Source organism: Diabrotica virgifera, chromosome 4, assembly GCF_917563875.1.
Source record: "Diabrotica virgifera virgifera chromosome 4, PGI_DIABVI_V3a".
Taxonomy (NCBI): domain Eukaryota; kingdom Metazoa; phylum Arthropoda; class Insecta; order Coleoptera; family Chrysomelidae; genus Diabrotica; species Diabrotica virgifera.
Window position 1 is genome coordinate 28,612,665 of NC_065446.1, and position 15,187 is coordinate 28,627,851.

The 15,187-nt window shown below is 31.2% G+C and overlaps 1 protein-coding gene across 4 annotated transcripts in view; it reads left to right on the top strand.

The window, feature by feature from the left end:
- Positions 1 to 4,387: 4,387 nt before the first annotated feature.
- The window catches only part of LOC114349347 (uncharacterized), a 94,926-nt gene continuing 84,126 nt past the window's right edge, over positions 4,388 to 15,187 (top strand). For 2 of the 4 annotated variants that reach the window (XM_050648105.1, XM_028299685.2), the window contains exon 1: positions 4,401 to 5,304. In XM_050648105.1, coding sequence (XP_050504062.1) covers positions 4,534 to 5,304 — 771 coding nt within the window. In that variant the 5' untranslated portion in view covers positions 4,401 to 4,533. Of the gene's footprint in view, positions 5,305 to 15,187 lie in introns of all 4 variants that reach the window. The other 2 variants (XM_050648102.1, XM_050648104.1) reach the window with 2 other exon arrangements.

The following is a 15,187-nucleotide window of genomic DNA, read 5'->3' on the forward strand; positions in this document are numbered from 1 at the left end:
AACAATAAAACTAATATATTATACATTTGTTTACCTTTACCTTTACCTCCAAACCACAGCTGTCCTACAGCTGCCATATCGGATAATTTTTGACATGTCATTTGAACATCCAATCAGAACAAAGTTATAATGCGCATGCGCCGGGCTGATAGGTTTTAACATATAAAAATTCACCCTCTATCGCCGGTAAAGAAGTATAACTTCAAAAAATCATTAATTAATAGTATTATTACTCTGCTTTAAAATTCTTGCAGTGATGCCAAGTGTTTAAAAATTCCCTGCGTACTTTTAGCCGACCGCGTACTCTTACCCTCCTTTACCTTACGTATTATTATCTTGTATTTGTTTGTACTGTGATGACCAAATAGTTGATTTCCATAATCTGTTCAATTCTGGTTCATTCTGAAAATGAGGTGGGCTGAAATGACCATGTTTACCTAACTTCTTTGACATTATGTTGAATTTATGGACCAGTCTTTGTAAGTCGTTCTCATTTACTTCTATTAGTAAGGCATCATCTGCATGGCATAATATGACTTTTTTATTTCCCATCTTATAACCTTTACCTCTCTTCACGGTTTTAATAATTTCATCGATTATGAGATTAAAGAGTAGAGGGATTTAGGAGTCTATCCTTACCTGTCTTCTTCTTTATGTACCATGTCCTTTCAAAACGTTGGTTACCATCATAGCTATCCTAATTTTATTCACTGTCACCCTAAATAGCATGCTTGTATCAACAAAATACCAATCTTGGTAGTTACTCAACCATGAGGTTCTTCTTCGTCCTGGACTGCGTTTGCCTGCTATTTTTCCTTGCATAATATTTTGCAGCAGCCTATATTTGGGACCTCTTATTACACTTCCGAAATACTCCAGCTTTGTCTGCTTGATGCTTAATATATTCTCAGTAGACTTGCTGAGTTGTTCTAGTATTGTGGAGTTTCGAATCTTCTCCACCCAAGAAACTTTTAAAATTCTTCTATAGCACCACATTTCGAAAGCGTCAAGGCGATTTAGATCAATTTTATTCACTGTCCAGGACTCGACACCGTAAAGTAAGACCGAGAACACGTAGCAGCGAAGTAGGCGGATCCTCAATGCCAATTTTAGGTCTCCTTTAGGTTACATAACACCTTTAACATCCTTCTAAAAGCGGCTCTGGCTTGCTCTATCCTAGATATAATTTCGCTGTGACTTTCTGCGTTACAATTTAATTGCTGTCCGAGGTAAACTATTTTATCAACTTGCTTAAGTTTGGTATTATTTACAAACAGTGCTAGTCAAAAGTCCGTATCCCCCTCATATGTTTAGAACGGTTATACCTATAATAATGAAATTTAGAAGGAGGAAATAAACGGACGTAAGCTCAGAGACATGTTAAGGATAGACTTGGCTAGGGATATGCCACTCAATGCATCGGGGTGTAACGTCGACATAGGATTGAGTGGTCTATCCATCTTTTTCAGTCACATGCGCGGGATCTTTTGGTTAAAAGAGATAGATAGACCACCGATCGACTGTTTCCATGCTTTTTTCGCGTTACGCTTTTTTGGTGAGTATGCCAAGTCTATGCTTAATATGTCAATGCGTAAGCTTCATAGAGGTATATATTAACATAGATAGAGTGTCATTCAGAGTGAAGTGACGACACCATCTTTTTTCTTTGGATTAATGCTGTTTCACTCTTACGCATAGTAAAGCTGCGACAGTTGTCCTTCCCTTCCCTTCCCTTCCACGTGCCTATACTCACACTGAATGTCATCTTAGTTTCTCGATACAATGTGCTAGAAAGAGATACCGCAAACCAGTCGTAGAGATCTTGTCGTCAGGAAGCGCGGAATGACGGCTCCCTCTATGTTAATATATATCTCTATGGTAAGCTTCTTAACTAGTCATGACAGGTGACATAATTATGACAGATGACTTTACAGCGCCACTGTGACAGATAATTTTAAATGGAACCTTATGGCAAGTGATTCCTCGTTTGACAGGTATTGAAAATACCTATTCAGTCATACTAACTTTGTTTGAGTTTATGCTAATTGTGATGAATAAATGAAATAAATATAAAAGTGTAATAAAAATTCAAAATTCCGCATATGATTACTTGTCAAAAAGGTTTAAAAAAAGTGTCAAACAGCAAAAAAACTACTAGAGAATTGAAAAACGTCAACTTTTTTGACAAAAAAAGCATAGGCGGACAGGCGGACATTTGAATTTTTATTATCTAATAAATGCGAAACTACAATATTATATTTATTTAATTTATTCACCAAAATCAAAATCAACTAAAACCCAAAAAAATTAGTATGACTGAATAGGTATTTTGAATACCTTTCAAACGAGGTATCACTTGGCATAAGGTCCCATTTAAAATTATCGGTCACAGTGGCTCTGTAACGTCAGCTGTCACTATTACGTCACCTGTCATGACTAGTTAAGAAGCTTACGTCCGTTTATTTCCTCCCTCCAAATTTCACTATTATAGGTATAACCGTTCGAAAGATACGAGGGGGGTACGGACTTTTGACTAGCACTGTATATAGACGGTTTTATATTCTGTTGTTTACTTATTACGAGTATTTTGGTTTTCCGTATGTTCAGATCCAGACCTGCCTCGCTACAACTCTCAACGACACTATCAAGTAGTGTTTATACCACCTGTGTCTATGTCTAATTTCTTCGTCAGTTGTCTATCTATTCTGGCCTGCATTTTGTTGTCCTTGTAGATATCTTCGATTATTTTAATGCTATCTAAGGGAATTTTTCTATTGTATTGAACGTGAATAACGTCTTTTAGCCCTATTCTGTCAAATGTTTTTTTAAGTCAATCAAGCAAAGGAATGCCGGTTGATTGTATTCTAGTACCTACCTAGTGTCTCTTCCGTAATTTGTTTTCCGTGTCACAAAGACTGCGTCTGTACACGATCTTTCGTTTCGGAAGCCTTATTTTTCATCCTCAAGGGATATTCTCTCGTTTTTGTTACAAAATTTTGTCGTTAGATTTACCGTGATGATTGACATATTGACCACTCTATAATTTCCGGTTCTCTTTTAAAAATCGAGATTAGTAGGCTTATTTTCCACTCTTTTGGTACATTTTTGTATTGTAATATTTTGTTGAGGAGCTGTGCTAATTGATCTGCTACCATTGTTCGGCAATATTTTAACAGCTCATTTGCTATTTACAGTTCATATCTCCGTTTTTTACTTTTTTTCCTGCTTACCCCTCTCCCACTGTGCTTATTACTGGTTTGTTCATTAGTTAAAATTTCTGGTGTTTCTAGTTCTGCTGATGTCGGTTGGTCTCCTGAATAGAGTCTCTTCAAGTAATCTATCCACGTGTTTGTCGCTATGTCTTTAACTTTTACAATTTTTATCATTACGTGTCTCTCTCCTCTTATGAATATCCACCTTTTCTTTTGTAATCCGTAGAAGTCGTGTTCAGACATTTTAAGAAGCGTTTTGGTTGTTTTGGGTAAACACATTAAAAATAATTAACATTTCTTTCTGTTGAAACATTTATTTTTATAGGATATTTTTATTATTATTTTGTGTTTTTTATCTAGTAACTTTTACTTTAAATAATAATTGTATGTTTGTGCTTTCTTTTTCATTTCGGTCCTGTTCAATATGATTTTTAAACCGCGAAAATTATTCAAAATTAACTCATTTAGGCCTGGATCCCGCGTATCTATTAAAAAAAAGTTGATTAATAGCAAGCTGAAAATTTGTTAATAGCTTAACGGTGTCTAGTCGGACGAACTTGATGTACGGGAACTCTGGAACAGGGGAAGTTTTAATTGTGGAACAGGTTAAAAATTTGGAACGTCAGACTACGAAAACGTTCCATGTATTTTATCGGACAGAACTTCCAATTTATTTGTTTACCCTTTCATTAAACTCTAATGCAAAAATCAGACTGCTATTACTAACCAACATGATTCCTGTCATTCGACATGTTTTTCGTGTGCCACTCATTAAAATGCCCAGCTGGTGATAAACATCGGTCTGATTTTTGCATGAGAGTTTAATTAAAGGGCAACAAATCAATTGGAAGTTCTGTCCGACAAAATACATGGGACGTTTTCGTAGTCTGACGTTACAAATTTTTAACCTGTTCCACAATTAAAACTTCTCCTGTTCCAGTGTTCCCATACATCAAAGTTTGTCCGACTAGACACCGTTAAGCGATTAACAAAATTTCAGCTTGCTATTAATCAACTTTTTTTTGGTACGCAGGATCCAGGACTAATTATTTTGTGATCCAGAATTCCAATATTTTGGGCATGTCAGAGGTAGCACAGATGCAACTGATGATGATAATGAAAATTCGATTAGCCTTGAAATTTATATTATCAAAGTTACTATGATTGCCATCTCTGATATAAATTGTTTAAATGTTCAGTGTTTAATAATAACAACTAAGTGTTATGGTGTTACAGTTGTGCATACAGTATTGAAAGTATCGTGATTCGTTAAAACCGATTAATTTTGATCTATTTATTCAATATTCGTTACATTTTGACTATGGAAAATCATGAAATTGAAAGTTACATTCGAAAAGCACTTAAAGCAGACTCTTATAAAGATTTTTCCATCGAACTGCAAGGAAAAAATAAGAAAACTGAAGGATATGCATCGGATATGGTATTTGCAAAAATAAGATTAGCTGATTCTGACCAAAAGTTACAAGAACATCATTTGGCCATAAAATTTTCGAAAGCATCTATGCGAAAATTCGAAGTATTTAGAAATATATATAAGAACGAACTTCTATTCTATAAGGATATAATCGAATTGTTTAATGATCATCAGATTAAACAAAAAGTTTCGCAGCCGTTTATTGCAGTGCCAAAATGTCATGCTACCCTCTCAGATGACAATGTGGACATAATACTTCTAGAAAATTTGTATCAGCAGGGCTATATGCTACATGATCGACAGTTAGGTATGAATATGAATCATCTTAAATTATTGATGAAAAGTTTTGCCAAACTTCATGCTCTTTCTCTTTCTTTAAAAGAACACCGAAATGAGTCGTTTCTGAAAATATTAGAGAATGAGTTTATAACTAAGAAAAATGCAAACACTGACATTTCAGATTTTTTCAATAGCAGTGTGGCAAAAGTTTCAAAGGTTTTAAAAGAAGCGAAACGATTGGATTTATTTACAAAATTTGATCAGTTAATGGAAAAAGGAGCCTCTGAAATCATATCTAATATCGTTAACGAAAAACCTGAGCAATCTGTTATAGTACATTGTGATTGCCATAATAACAACTTTATGTTTAAATATAAGGTAGGTATTTTACTTTTTTATATACAAATTGTATTTTCTATATTTAGGGCAGTCAATGAGGGTATGTGGCTCCAAAACTAAATAACTACGGAAGTTGCTAGAGAACCTAATACTAAGCAAAAACTGTTCTATAATTTTTTTTCGAAAACTCAATACTTTTTGAGTTATTCCTGGTTGAAAATTGGCCATTTTTATTGAAACATAACAACTTTTCAAACAGTTTTTTGCGAATATGTACCTTAAAAACTATGCATCTAACTAAAAAAACTATATAAAACATTTTTGTAGCTTATAAAATAACAAAGAGATTCTTTCCTTCATGAATCTTCTAGTTATAACACAAAAAGAGATATGGTAAGTGAAAAAAACTTGTTTTCTTGGTGCATGCTCAAATCAGTGTATTTAACTTGAAATAACAGAGAAACGGTCGATTTTAGGTGTATAATGCTACCAATAAATTTTATTGTGCTTGAAAATACCTATAAATTAAGCAATATTAACTGTCGATTACATTCAAACTATGTGAGATAAACTGTAAAAAATTTGACGACTAACGTATTTTAAGAAAAAAATGAGAAGTATATTTAACCCCTCATCCACAAGAATTTAAATGCATCGTTTTTCTTCTACAATACATTTTACTACAGTGTTCTTTTTATGTTCAAAAAGTTGGGCGGGTTTAAAGTGAATGGTTTTTGAAAAAAATAAGATCAAATTATTGAGCGCAAAATGATAAGAGATGCCAAAAAAAAGATGCCATACAAAAATGTAGGTTTCTTCTAGATAAACATTTTTATTTTATTTTTTATAACAGTATCTCTTATCATTTTCAAGTTACATGGAGAAAAAGGAAGATTTTTAAGAAAATTTAAATATGCGCTCTATAATTTGATCTTATTTTTTTCAAAAACCATTCATTTTAAACCCGCTCAACTTTTTGAACATAAAAATAACACTGTAGTAAAATGTATTGTAGAAGGAAAACGATGCATTTAAATTCTTGTGGATGAGGGGTTAAATATACTTCTCAATTTTTTTCTTAAAATTCGTTAGTCATCAATTTTTTGCAGCATATCTCGCTTAGTTTGAATGTAATCGACATTTAATATTGCATATTTGAAAGGACTTTTCAAGCACAATAAAAGGTATTAGTAGCATTATACACCTAACATCGACCGTTCCTCTGTTATTTCAAGTTGAATACACTGATTTGAGCATGCACCAAAAAAAAAACAAACTCTTTTTACCTACCATATCTCTTTTTGTGTTATAACTAGAAGATTGAAGAAGGAACAAATCTCTTTGATTTTTTATCGGCTACAAAAATGTTTTATAAAATTTTTTTAGTTAGATGCATTGTTTTTAAGGTATTCGCAAAAAACCGTTTGAAAAGGTGTTATATTTCAACGAAAATGGCCAATTTTCAACCACGAATAACTCAAAAAGTATTAAGTTTTCGAAAAAAAATTACAGAACTGTTTTTGCTTAGAATTAGGTTCTCTAGAAACTTCCGTAGTTGTTTAACCAAAAAAAATTTCCACCCCCGAGAAGGAGTGGGAACCGCCCCCAAGACAAAAGCACACATCGGCATAGGGTAGACTTTGAATAAGGAGATATTTTCAGGCTGCTCCTAAAATTTCATTAAAATCCATGCAGTAGGATAGAATTCGGAGGTAATAACCTGTTCTTGCTCTAATTGACTGCCCTAATTTAGAATAGCTTCAACAAACCATTATATTTTCATAACTTACAAAGTTCACTAGAGATCCACATTTTTTAGTTTTCATTTATATAGCATATAGCTCCTCCATTTTATATATTTTTTTTATAATTCTATCTACCATTGTTTTTCATTCTTAATTTTGTCATCTTATATCAATTGCTAGGTAAATATTTTTTCAATGTAGTTGTTTTATTATTTACAAAGCTTAAGGCGTGTGGATAAATCACGGTCTTCGCCTACTAAATTGACTCACTATCTCCTCCATTCATCCCTGTTTGTTGCTCTTTCTACCAACCAATAATTCCTTCATTTCTAAGATCTTCTTGTATGCTGTCAAACCATCTTTGTCTGGGTTTCCTTTCCTTGGCGATTGGGCCTCGTTTTAACATCATCTTTGACATTCTCTTCCTTTTCATTCTCATCACGTGTCCCATCAATCTTACTCTCTGTGCCTTTATTAAGTGACTGATGTTTCGTTCGTTATACAGTTCCTCTAGTCCCCTGTTTGTTCGTTGCACCAACTTTCCATCGTGTTTTTGACTCCATATATAGGTCTAAGCATGTTCCTTTCCCATCTATCTAATTTTTCCGTATTTGCTTTTTTCATTGTCCATAGTTCGCTACCATACGTCACTGTGGGGCTTATTTCCGTTTTATATATCCTTGGATTTATTTTTCTCGATAATATATACAGGGCCGTGCCGTGCTATGATGCGGTGAGGCAGTCGCATCAGGCGGCATCACAAATCAGTAAAATCAAAATACAAATTGAACCATTCAATAATTAAAAAAATATATAGGACCAAGTGTCAGCCGAAAGTATAAATATTATATACATACAACGTTTATCTTTTTCTATAAGTTCTTTGTTATTCCGACATTGAGGTATACGATTTATGGATTTATGTTTTTACAACAATGTTTTGTCGAAGCGAAAAAATAAAAAGTTACAGACAATCTGGCTACGACCAAATGAAAATTACTGCAAATGAAATTGCAGAAAATCTTAATATAAGTTGAAGGGGTCAGAAACAAAACCGCCTAAGTAGCAAAATACACATTTTGAGAAATAAAGCATCAAAGTTTTTGCTCCTTTAAAAATTCTGGACGTTCAAAATAAAAATTTTTAAAGTATCAAACAATTCAAAATAAGTATAAAATTTTAAAGATACTTCTGGCGAGAAATTTTTTTTATTTTTTGTACCTCTTTTGACAAAAAAATGCACTTAGGTTGTTTTACCTTTAAGCAAAAAGACTTTAAAATACAGAAAAGGAACTAAACAAAAGCTTAATTTTCAATTAATATTATTTATTTTTTCCTAAAAAACACAAATTTTACTCTTTTATAACACTAAAGCTACTTATGATCTGACAAAAAATGTATGTACTTGTCTTGTTCGTCGTTGGCATCTTCTTTGGAAGACTCAACAGCAGTGCTTGCTTTTTTCATTGTGTTTTTGCGGCTTTGACTCATGCGGCAAATCATTATAAACTTGATGGAAATGGGGGGTAAGAAATCTAGCAGCTGTTGTAAATTTTCCCATTTTTGATACTTAATTTTTTTTATTTTGCTTGATCTCCAAAGTAAGAATATTCACCGGTCGTCCAATTGGTTTTTATTATATTTAAACCACTTAATGTCGCTCCATTTGATCACATGATTTTCGCTATCCTTTTTGGATCTTTAATGAAATTATTTAAATTTGAAAGATACACAAAATGTGTCATCTTAAGAACAACAAGTTTTTTTGAACATTTTTTTTATTAAGTCACACCAGTGATCAAGTACAAATATCTCAGGATTTTTATTTTTCAGCTTTTCTCTTAGAGCGAAACTCTGATCACACTCCATATAGGTGTGACCAGATTCAAAAAATGTGTGGTCAATATTTTCAATATGTGTGCATGAATAATTTGCTTATATTTTTATTCATTCTGACCGCCGCAAGAGTCACTGTAAGCAATCACATTTACTTGATCATTTCTTAACTAATAAATTCTTATTTTTGTTTTTTTCAAAAATCATTAGGTATCTTACCTGACTCAAAAACATGATCCAAATATTGTAATGACAAAATAATATATAATTTTTGCAAACAATAGTATCAGTTAAAACACTGCTATTAATCTACTAGAGTAGTATAAGCCAATGCAAAAATAAAAATTATCCGAATGTTGTGAGCCAAATATCCGAAATTATCCGATTCTAATTAAATGGCATAATTGACATTGACAGTTGACATTTGTACATTGGTCGATGACCTTGACTTGACACAATGTCATATCCAATATGGCGACGAGCAGGTTTTTATGTTTTATTATGGAATATTATGTTATTAATTAACTATTAAAATTATTAATTATTCATATATTTATATAATACAATATAATTTTATAATTATATATTTTATATGGAACAGAGTATACTACAAAAGAGTTGCTCCGCCATATTGGATAGTGCGTTTTTGTCAATGGAATCGAGCCCATGCCCATCTACTTAACCGTATGTCATATCCCCTGTCCCCCATATCACTGTAGATGACAAATAATGGCAATGACAAGAAAACGTATTTGTATGTTGTAAGGTTAATAGAAATCTATTTATTGAAATAAAAAGCGTAACAAATAATACCTTGAATTATCCGAAATTATCCAAAAAATTGTTCAATCCGAAAATTATCCGATGGTCCATGAAATTATCCGAAAATCGGATAATTATCCGGACATTGGCAACACTGAGTATAACCTACACTCCATAAACAAATCCAAACCGTGAGTGAAACCCAAACAACATAAATAATTAAAATATATTTATTTCCAGTCACTTGTTTGGAAGTAAAACAGCCTAGGCGATTTCTGCTCTTAACGGTTGGTGAATCTCATTTTGGTTGTTTTTTCTATTCACCAAAAGATGGCGATTAAGTAGGGTTAGAGCGTAGTCGATTTTACTACCAAACAATATAAGATATTCAGAACGTGAAACAGCACTAAAGTCGTTTCCGTGAAAATTGCATTTAGGCGGTTTTACTTCTAACCCCTTCAGTTGATATCTTAATATAAGTTGATTACGAAAAGTCTGTGGATGAGCTCTTAACAGTGGAAGATAAATTTAAAATATATTTTTTCATCTATATTTTAGACATTGTCATTAATGCTTTGATTGATCGATTTTCGCTTCTAGAAACTCTAAAAATTTTAAATTTTTATATTGTAGTTTTAAATTGAGGAAAATAAATGATAAAACACTAGAAAAATATTGTATGAATCTTCATTCAATACTTTCAATAGAAAAAGATAAAGAATCGGATATAGATGCTATAATAGGCGGATATATCTTCTAGAAAATTTCGTGATATATCCCAAATGATACCAAACTCCATGAAATCTTTAAGGGTTTTGAACTATTTGTACCAAAATAACCTAATTTCCTCATACCTAAAAAGTACCCGCTTGATTGGCAATTAAAAAAAGGGGGTTTTCGATATTGTATTGCAAAAAACTCTTCGGGATTTCATCAATCGATGTTCAAAGAATATCTTCTTACCTTGTTAACATCGAAATTTTCAGTTTTTCACATAGTTTCCGAGGGTTAAAAATGGCCGATTTCGCAATTTTTAAATTTTTAATCGCTTATATGTCAAGAACTATCAACTTTAAGAAAAGTCACTAAAGACCTTTTCTGTTTGAAATAATCCAAAAAACCTAAAAAAACTTGGAAAAAAACAAAAAAAAATGTTTAAAACAATTTTGACCCACTTTTGGACCTGGAAACATGCAAATTTGTTAAAAGGGGTCCTTTTTGAGTAAGATTGTGCAAAAAATCCGAATCGGAATATTTTTCCTAGCGGATGCGCAGTGGCTTTCTGGACTATATGGTTTTACCCAAGCACAAAATATTACAGTGCTGCTTATTTGGTGTCAGTTTGATATCATTTTTTACTGGAACCACACCATAGTCTAATAGTCGGGACTGATTATCGGAGAATAGGCCATTTTTGGGAAAAGTTATTTACCAGCAATTTTATTGCTGGAATCGAATTATAAGATCCGATATATTAATAATATAGGTATGCAAAGTCAGCAGATAGTGTGCTACTTTTTTTATTAACAAAATGGCGCCCCCAAATCGTGTTTTTTTCAATTTTTGCTCCATAACTCCGAACATTTTAAGTTTACATCAAAAACACTCTAATAAAAATTCACCGAAATTAAATTCTGCATAAAGACATGGTTTTCCCGATCTGCTCCGATGAAAATTTTCTTTGAAAAATGCGGGTTTTCCCAACAAAATCTTTTAATTTCAAATAAAGTTTTAGATAAGAAATTATCTACCAATAATTAAATAACTCGGTGACATAAAAGTTTTCTTAGTTTAGATTATAGTTTCAGAAGCCGGTGAAAATTCAACGAATATTTTAGCAACAATTCAATTGGTATTTAATAATTTACGGTCGCAATAATAACCAAAATAATTATGATACACTGATCAAACTTTGAAATCTTATAAAAATGAGATGCCTATTTAATATTTTGTCGACAAAATATAAATTTTTAATTTTTTTGAATAATCTTTAAATGTTTAAAAAAAAATAGTTATAAATAAATTAAAGTTTCTCAGAAAGTTTTTATTATATTCTAATTTTAAAAAATAGGTAAAACGCGTATTTCAAAGATCTTGAAAATGAATTCTTTAAAACTTTTTTGCAACCATTTGCAAAAAAGTTGTGAAATAGCAAAGTAAACATACGATTACTACGTTTTTTATAATTTTTTTTAATTCTTTCATAGCGTAAAAGTGAGTTTAAAGTACAAGCTAATTACTTACAAAAAATATCAATTATTAGTTTAATGGTTATATTTTAGTTAAAGATTATAAATATTTTTTTTGTAATTTACACGCGCGAAAGTAGACTAATACAGTACCGTAGCTAAAATTTTCACTCGAAGCGACCACCGCCGCGCGACGTTGAGTAGTTAATAAATAAAATTATGTAATATCGACTCTGTATCAAGCCTACTTTCGCGCTAAAAATTACAAAAAAACATTTTTAATCTTTGATTAAAATATAACCATTGAACTAATGTTTAATATTTTTTGAGAGTAATTAGTTTGTACCATAAACTCACTCTTAAGCTTTGAAACAATTAAAACAAATTATAAACAACGGAGTAATCGTATGTTTATTTTGCTGTTTCATAACTTTTTTGCAAATGGTTGGAAAAATTTTTTAAAGCATTCATTTTCAAGACCTTTGAAATACGCATTTTAAGTGTTTTTTAAAATTATAATATAATAAACAATTTCTGAGAAATATTAATTTGTTTATAACTATTTTTTTTAAACATTTTAATATTATGCAAAAAAAATGAAAAATTTATATTTTGTCAACAAAATATTAAATAGGCATCACATTTTTATAATCTTTGTAAGTTTGATCAATGTCTCATAATTATTTTGGTTGTTATTGCGACTGGAAATTGTTAATTAACAATTGAATTGTTGCTAAAATATTCGTTTAATTTTCACCGGCTTTTGCAGTTATAATCTATACCAATAAAGCTTTTATTTTACCAAGTTATTTAATTATTGATAAATAATTACTTGCCCAAAAAATTTATTTGAAAATTCGAGATTTTGTTGGGAAAACCCACATTTTCCGAGGAAAATTTTCGTCGGGGCAAATCGGAAAAAACATGTCTCTATGTAGAATTAAATTGGGGTGACTTTTTATTTGAGTGTTTATGGTGTAAAGTTAAAATCTTCGGAGTTATAGACCAATAATTGATAAAAACACGATTGGGGGGCGCCATTTTGTTAATAAAAAAAAGTAGAACACTATCTGCAGACTTTGCATACCTATATTATTAATATATAGGATCATAATATTTGATTCCAGCAATAAAATTGCTGGTAAATAACCTTTCTTTGTACTTTACTAATTAGACCAGCGTATTATAACCTTTTTTTTTTTTCAAAATTTAAAGATTATGCAAAAAAAACGAAAAATTTATATTTTGTTGATAAAATATTAAATAAGCATCTCATATTTATAATCTTTATAAGTTTTATCAATGTATCATGATTATTTTGGTTATTATTGCGATCGTAAATTGTTAATTAACAATTGAATTGTTGCTAAAATATTCGTTTAATTTTCACCGGCTTCTGGAATTACAATCTATACCAAGAAAGCTTTGATGTCACTAAGTTATTAACTTATTGATTAATAATTACTTACCTAAAACTTTATTTGAAAATTTTATAGATTTTGTTGGGAAAACCCGCATTTTCCGAGGAAAATTTGCGTCGGAGCAAATCGAGAAAAACATATCTCTATGCAGAATTGAATTGCAGTGAATTTTTATTTGAGTGTTTTTGTTGTAAAGTTAAAATCTTCGGAGTTATAGAGTAATAATTGAAAAAAATACGATTTGTCGGCGCCATATTGTTTATAAAAAAAAAGTAGCACACTATCTGCGGACTATGCATACCTATATTATTAATATATAGGATCTTATAATTCGATTCCAGCAATAAAATTGCTGGTAAATTGCTGGTAAATAACTTTTCCATGAATTTTGCTAATTAGCCCAGAGTATAATATTACGCAGCAATGAGAGTTTTTTTCGACCAACCCATCTCTTTCCCTTTACTTTTCCTTGTATTATAAGGCGAAGTAGATGGTATTTGGGCCCTTCAATTATAAATATGGCCGAAGTATTCTGTTTTTCTCCTCTTTATGATATTTATGACCAGACGTTCTGAATTTATCATTTTAAGAACATGTTCATTGGAAATGTGCGAAAGCATAATCATTATACAGGGTGATTGATTAGTAGGGTAAAGCTCAATAGCTCCGCTATAGTAATAGATAGCAATAAAAGTTAATAACACAAATTTTAGCCACCTTTGAGCTTCACATTACAAAATTAGTTAGAATGTTACAGGGTGTTCGATAACACAGTGGCAGACCAAAGTTATGTTTTTTTTTAAATGGAACACCCTATATTTTATTTTAAATTCGAAATCCTGTTAACTTCTCCATCACAAAAATATAAAGGTTTGTTATGTTATATAGGGTATTTACAAAGTTATAACCAATTTTATATAAAAATCGTAACAAGTTCAACTCCCTGTATAAATATAAATAAGCAAAACAACAATGGTTTATTAATGCCATATTTTTTAACGTATTGTCAAAATTTTCAAGAATGGTCGAATTTTCTTTATACAGGGTGTCCAGAAACTCTACCGACAAACGAAGACAGGAGATTCTTCAGATAATTTTAAGATAATTTAACCCAATTCACTTAGTCCGAAAATGCTTCCTAAGGGAGCTAGAGCTCTTTGAAGATGGCGTCTTGTAATTAGTTTTTCTTAGATACCTCCAGAAAGCTTCTATTTAGAAAAACAAAAATTGGTACGCGTATTTTTCTTCAAGATATAAATCTAATCCATCCATTGTAAATTTCTAGTACCGTTCATAATCGTCCGTTTTGGGTAGGGCAACGGTTATTTTATCGCATAACTTTTTTATCTTTAACTTTTATGCATTTCTGATACTGGATTATTAAATTGGGAAGTATTTTAGTACTAAAAGGTACTCTTGTTTTAAATCGGTAGGATACACCGTTTTCTAGAAAAATCGATTCAAAAACTTTTCGCTTTTTGAATTAAAAAAAAAAATTTCAAAAAAAAAACTGTTTAGAAAGACGAAAACTGGTACATTTATTTATATTCCAGAGATAAATTGATTTCATTAATTGCGAATTTCTAGTACTGGTCATAGGCGTCCGTTTTGGGTAGGTCAACAGTTATTTTATAGCATAACTTTTTTTGTCTTGAATTTTTGAGCATTTTTGACACTAGCTTATTAAATTATGACGTATTCGAGTACTAAAAGTTACTCTTACTTTATGTTGGTAAAATACTTCTATTTTTGTTGAAAAGTTCTTTCAATTTTTTTTCAAATTCCAAAAACGAAAAACTTTCAAATCGATTTTTCTAGAAAACGGTGTGTCCTACCGACTTAAATCAAGAGTACCTTTTAGTACTAGAATATCTCACAATTTAATAATCCGGTGTCAAAAATGCATTAAAGTTAAGGACGAAAAAGTTATGCGATAAAATACCCGTTGCTCTACCCAAAACGCACGCCT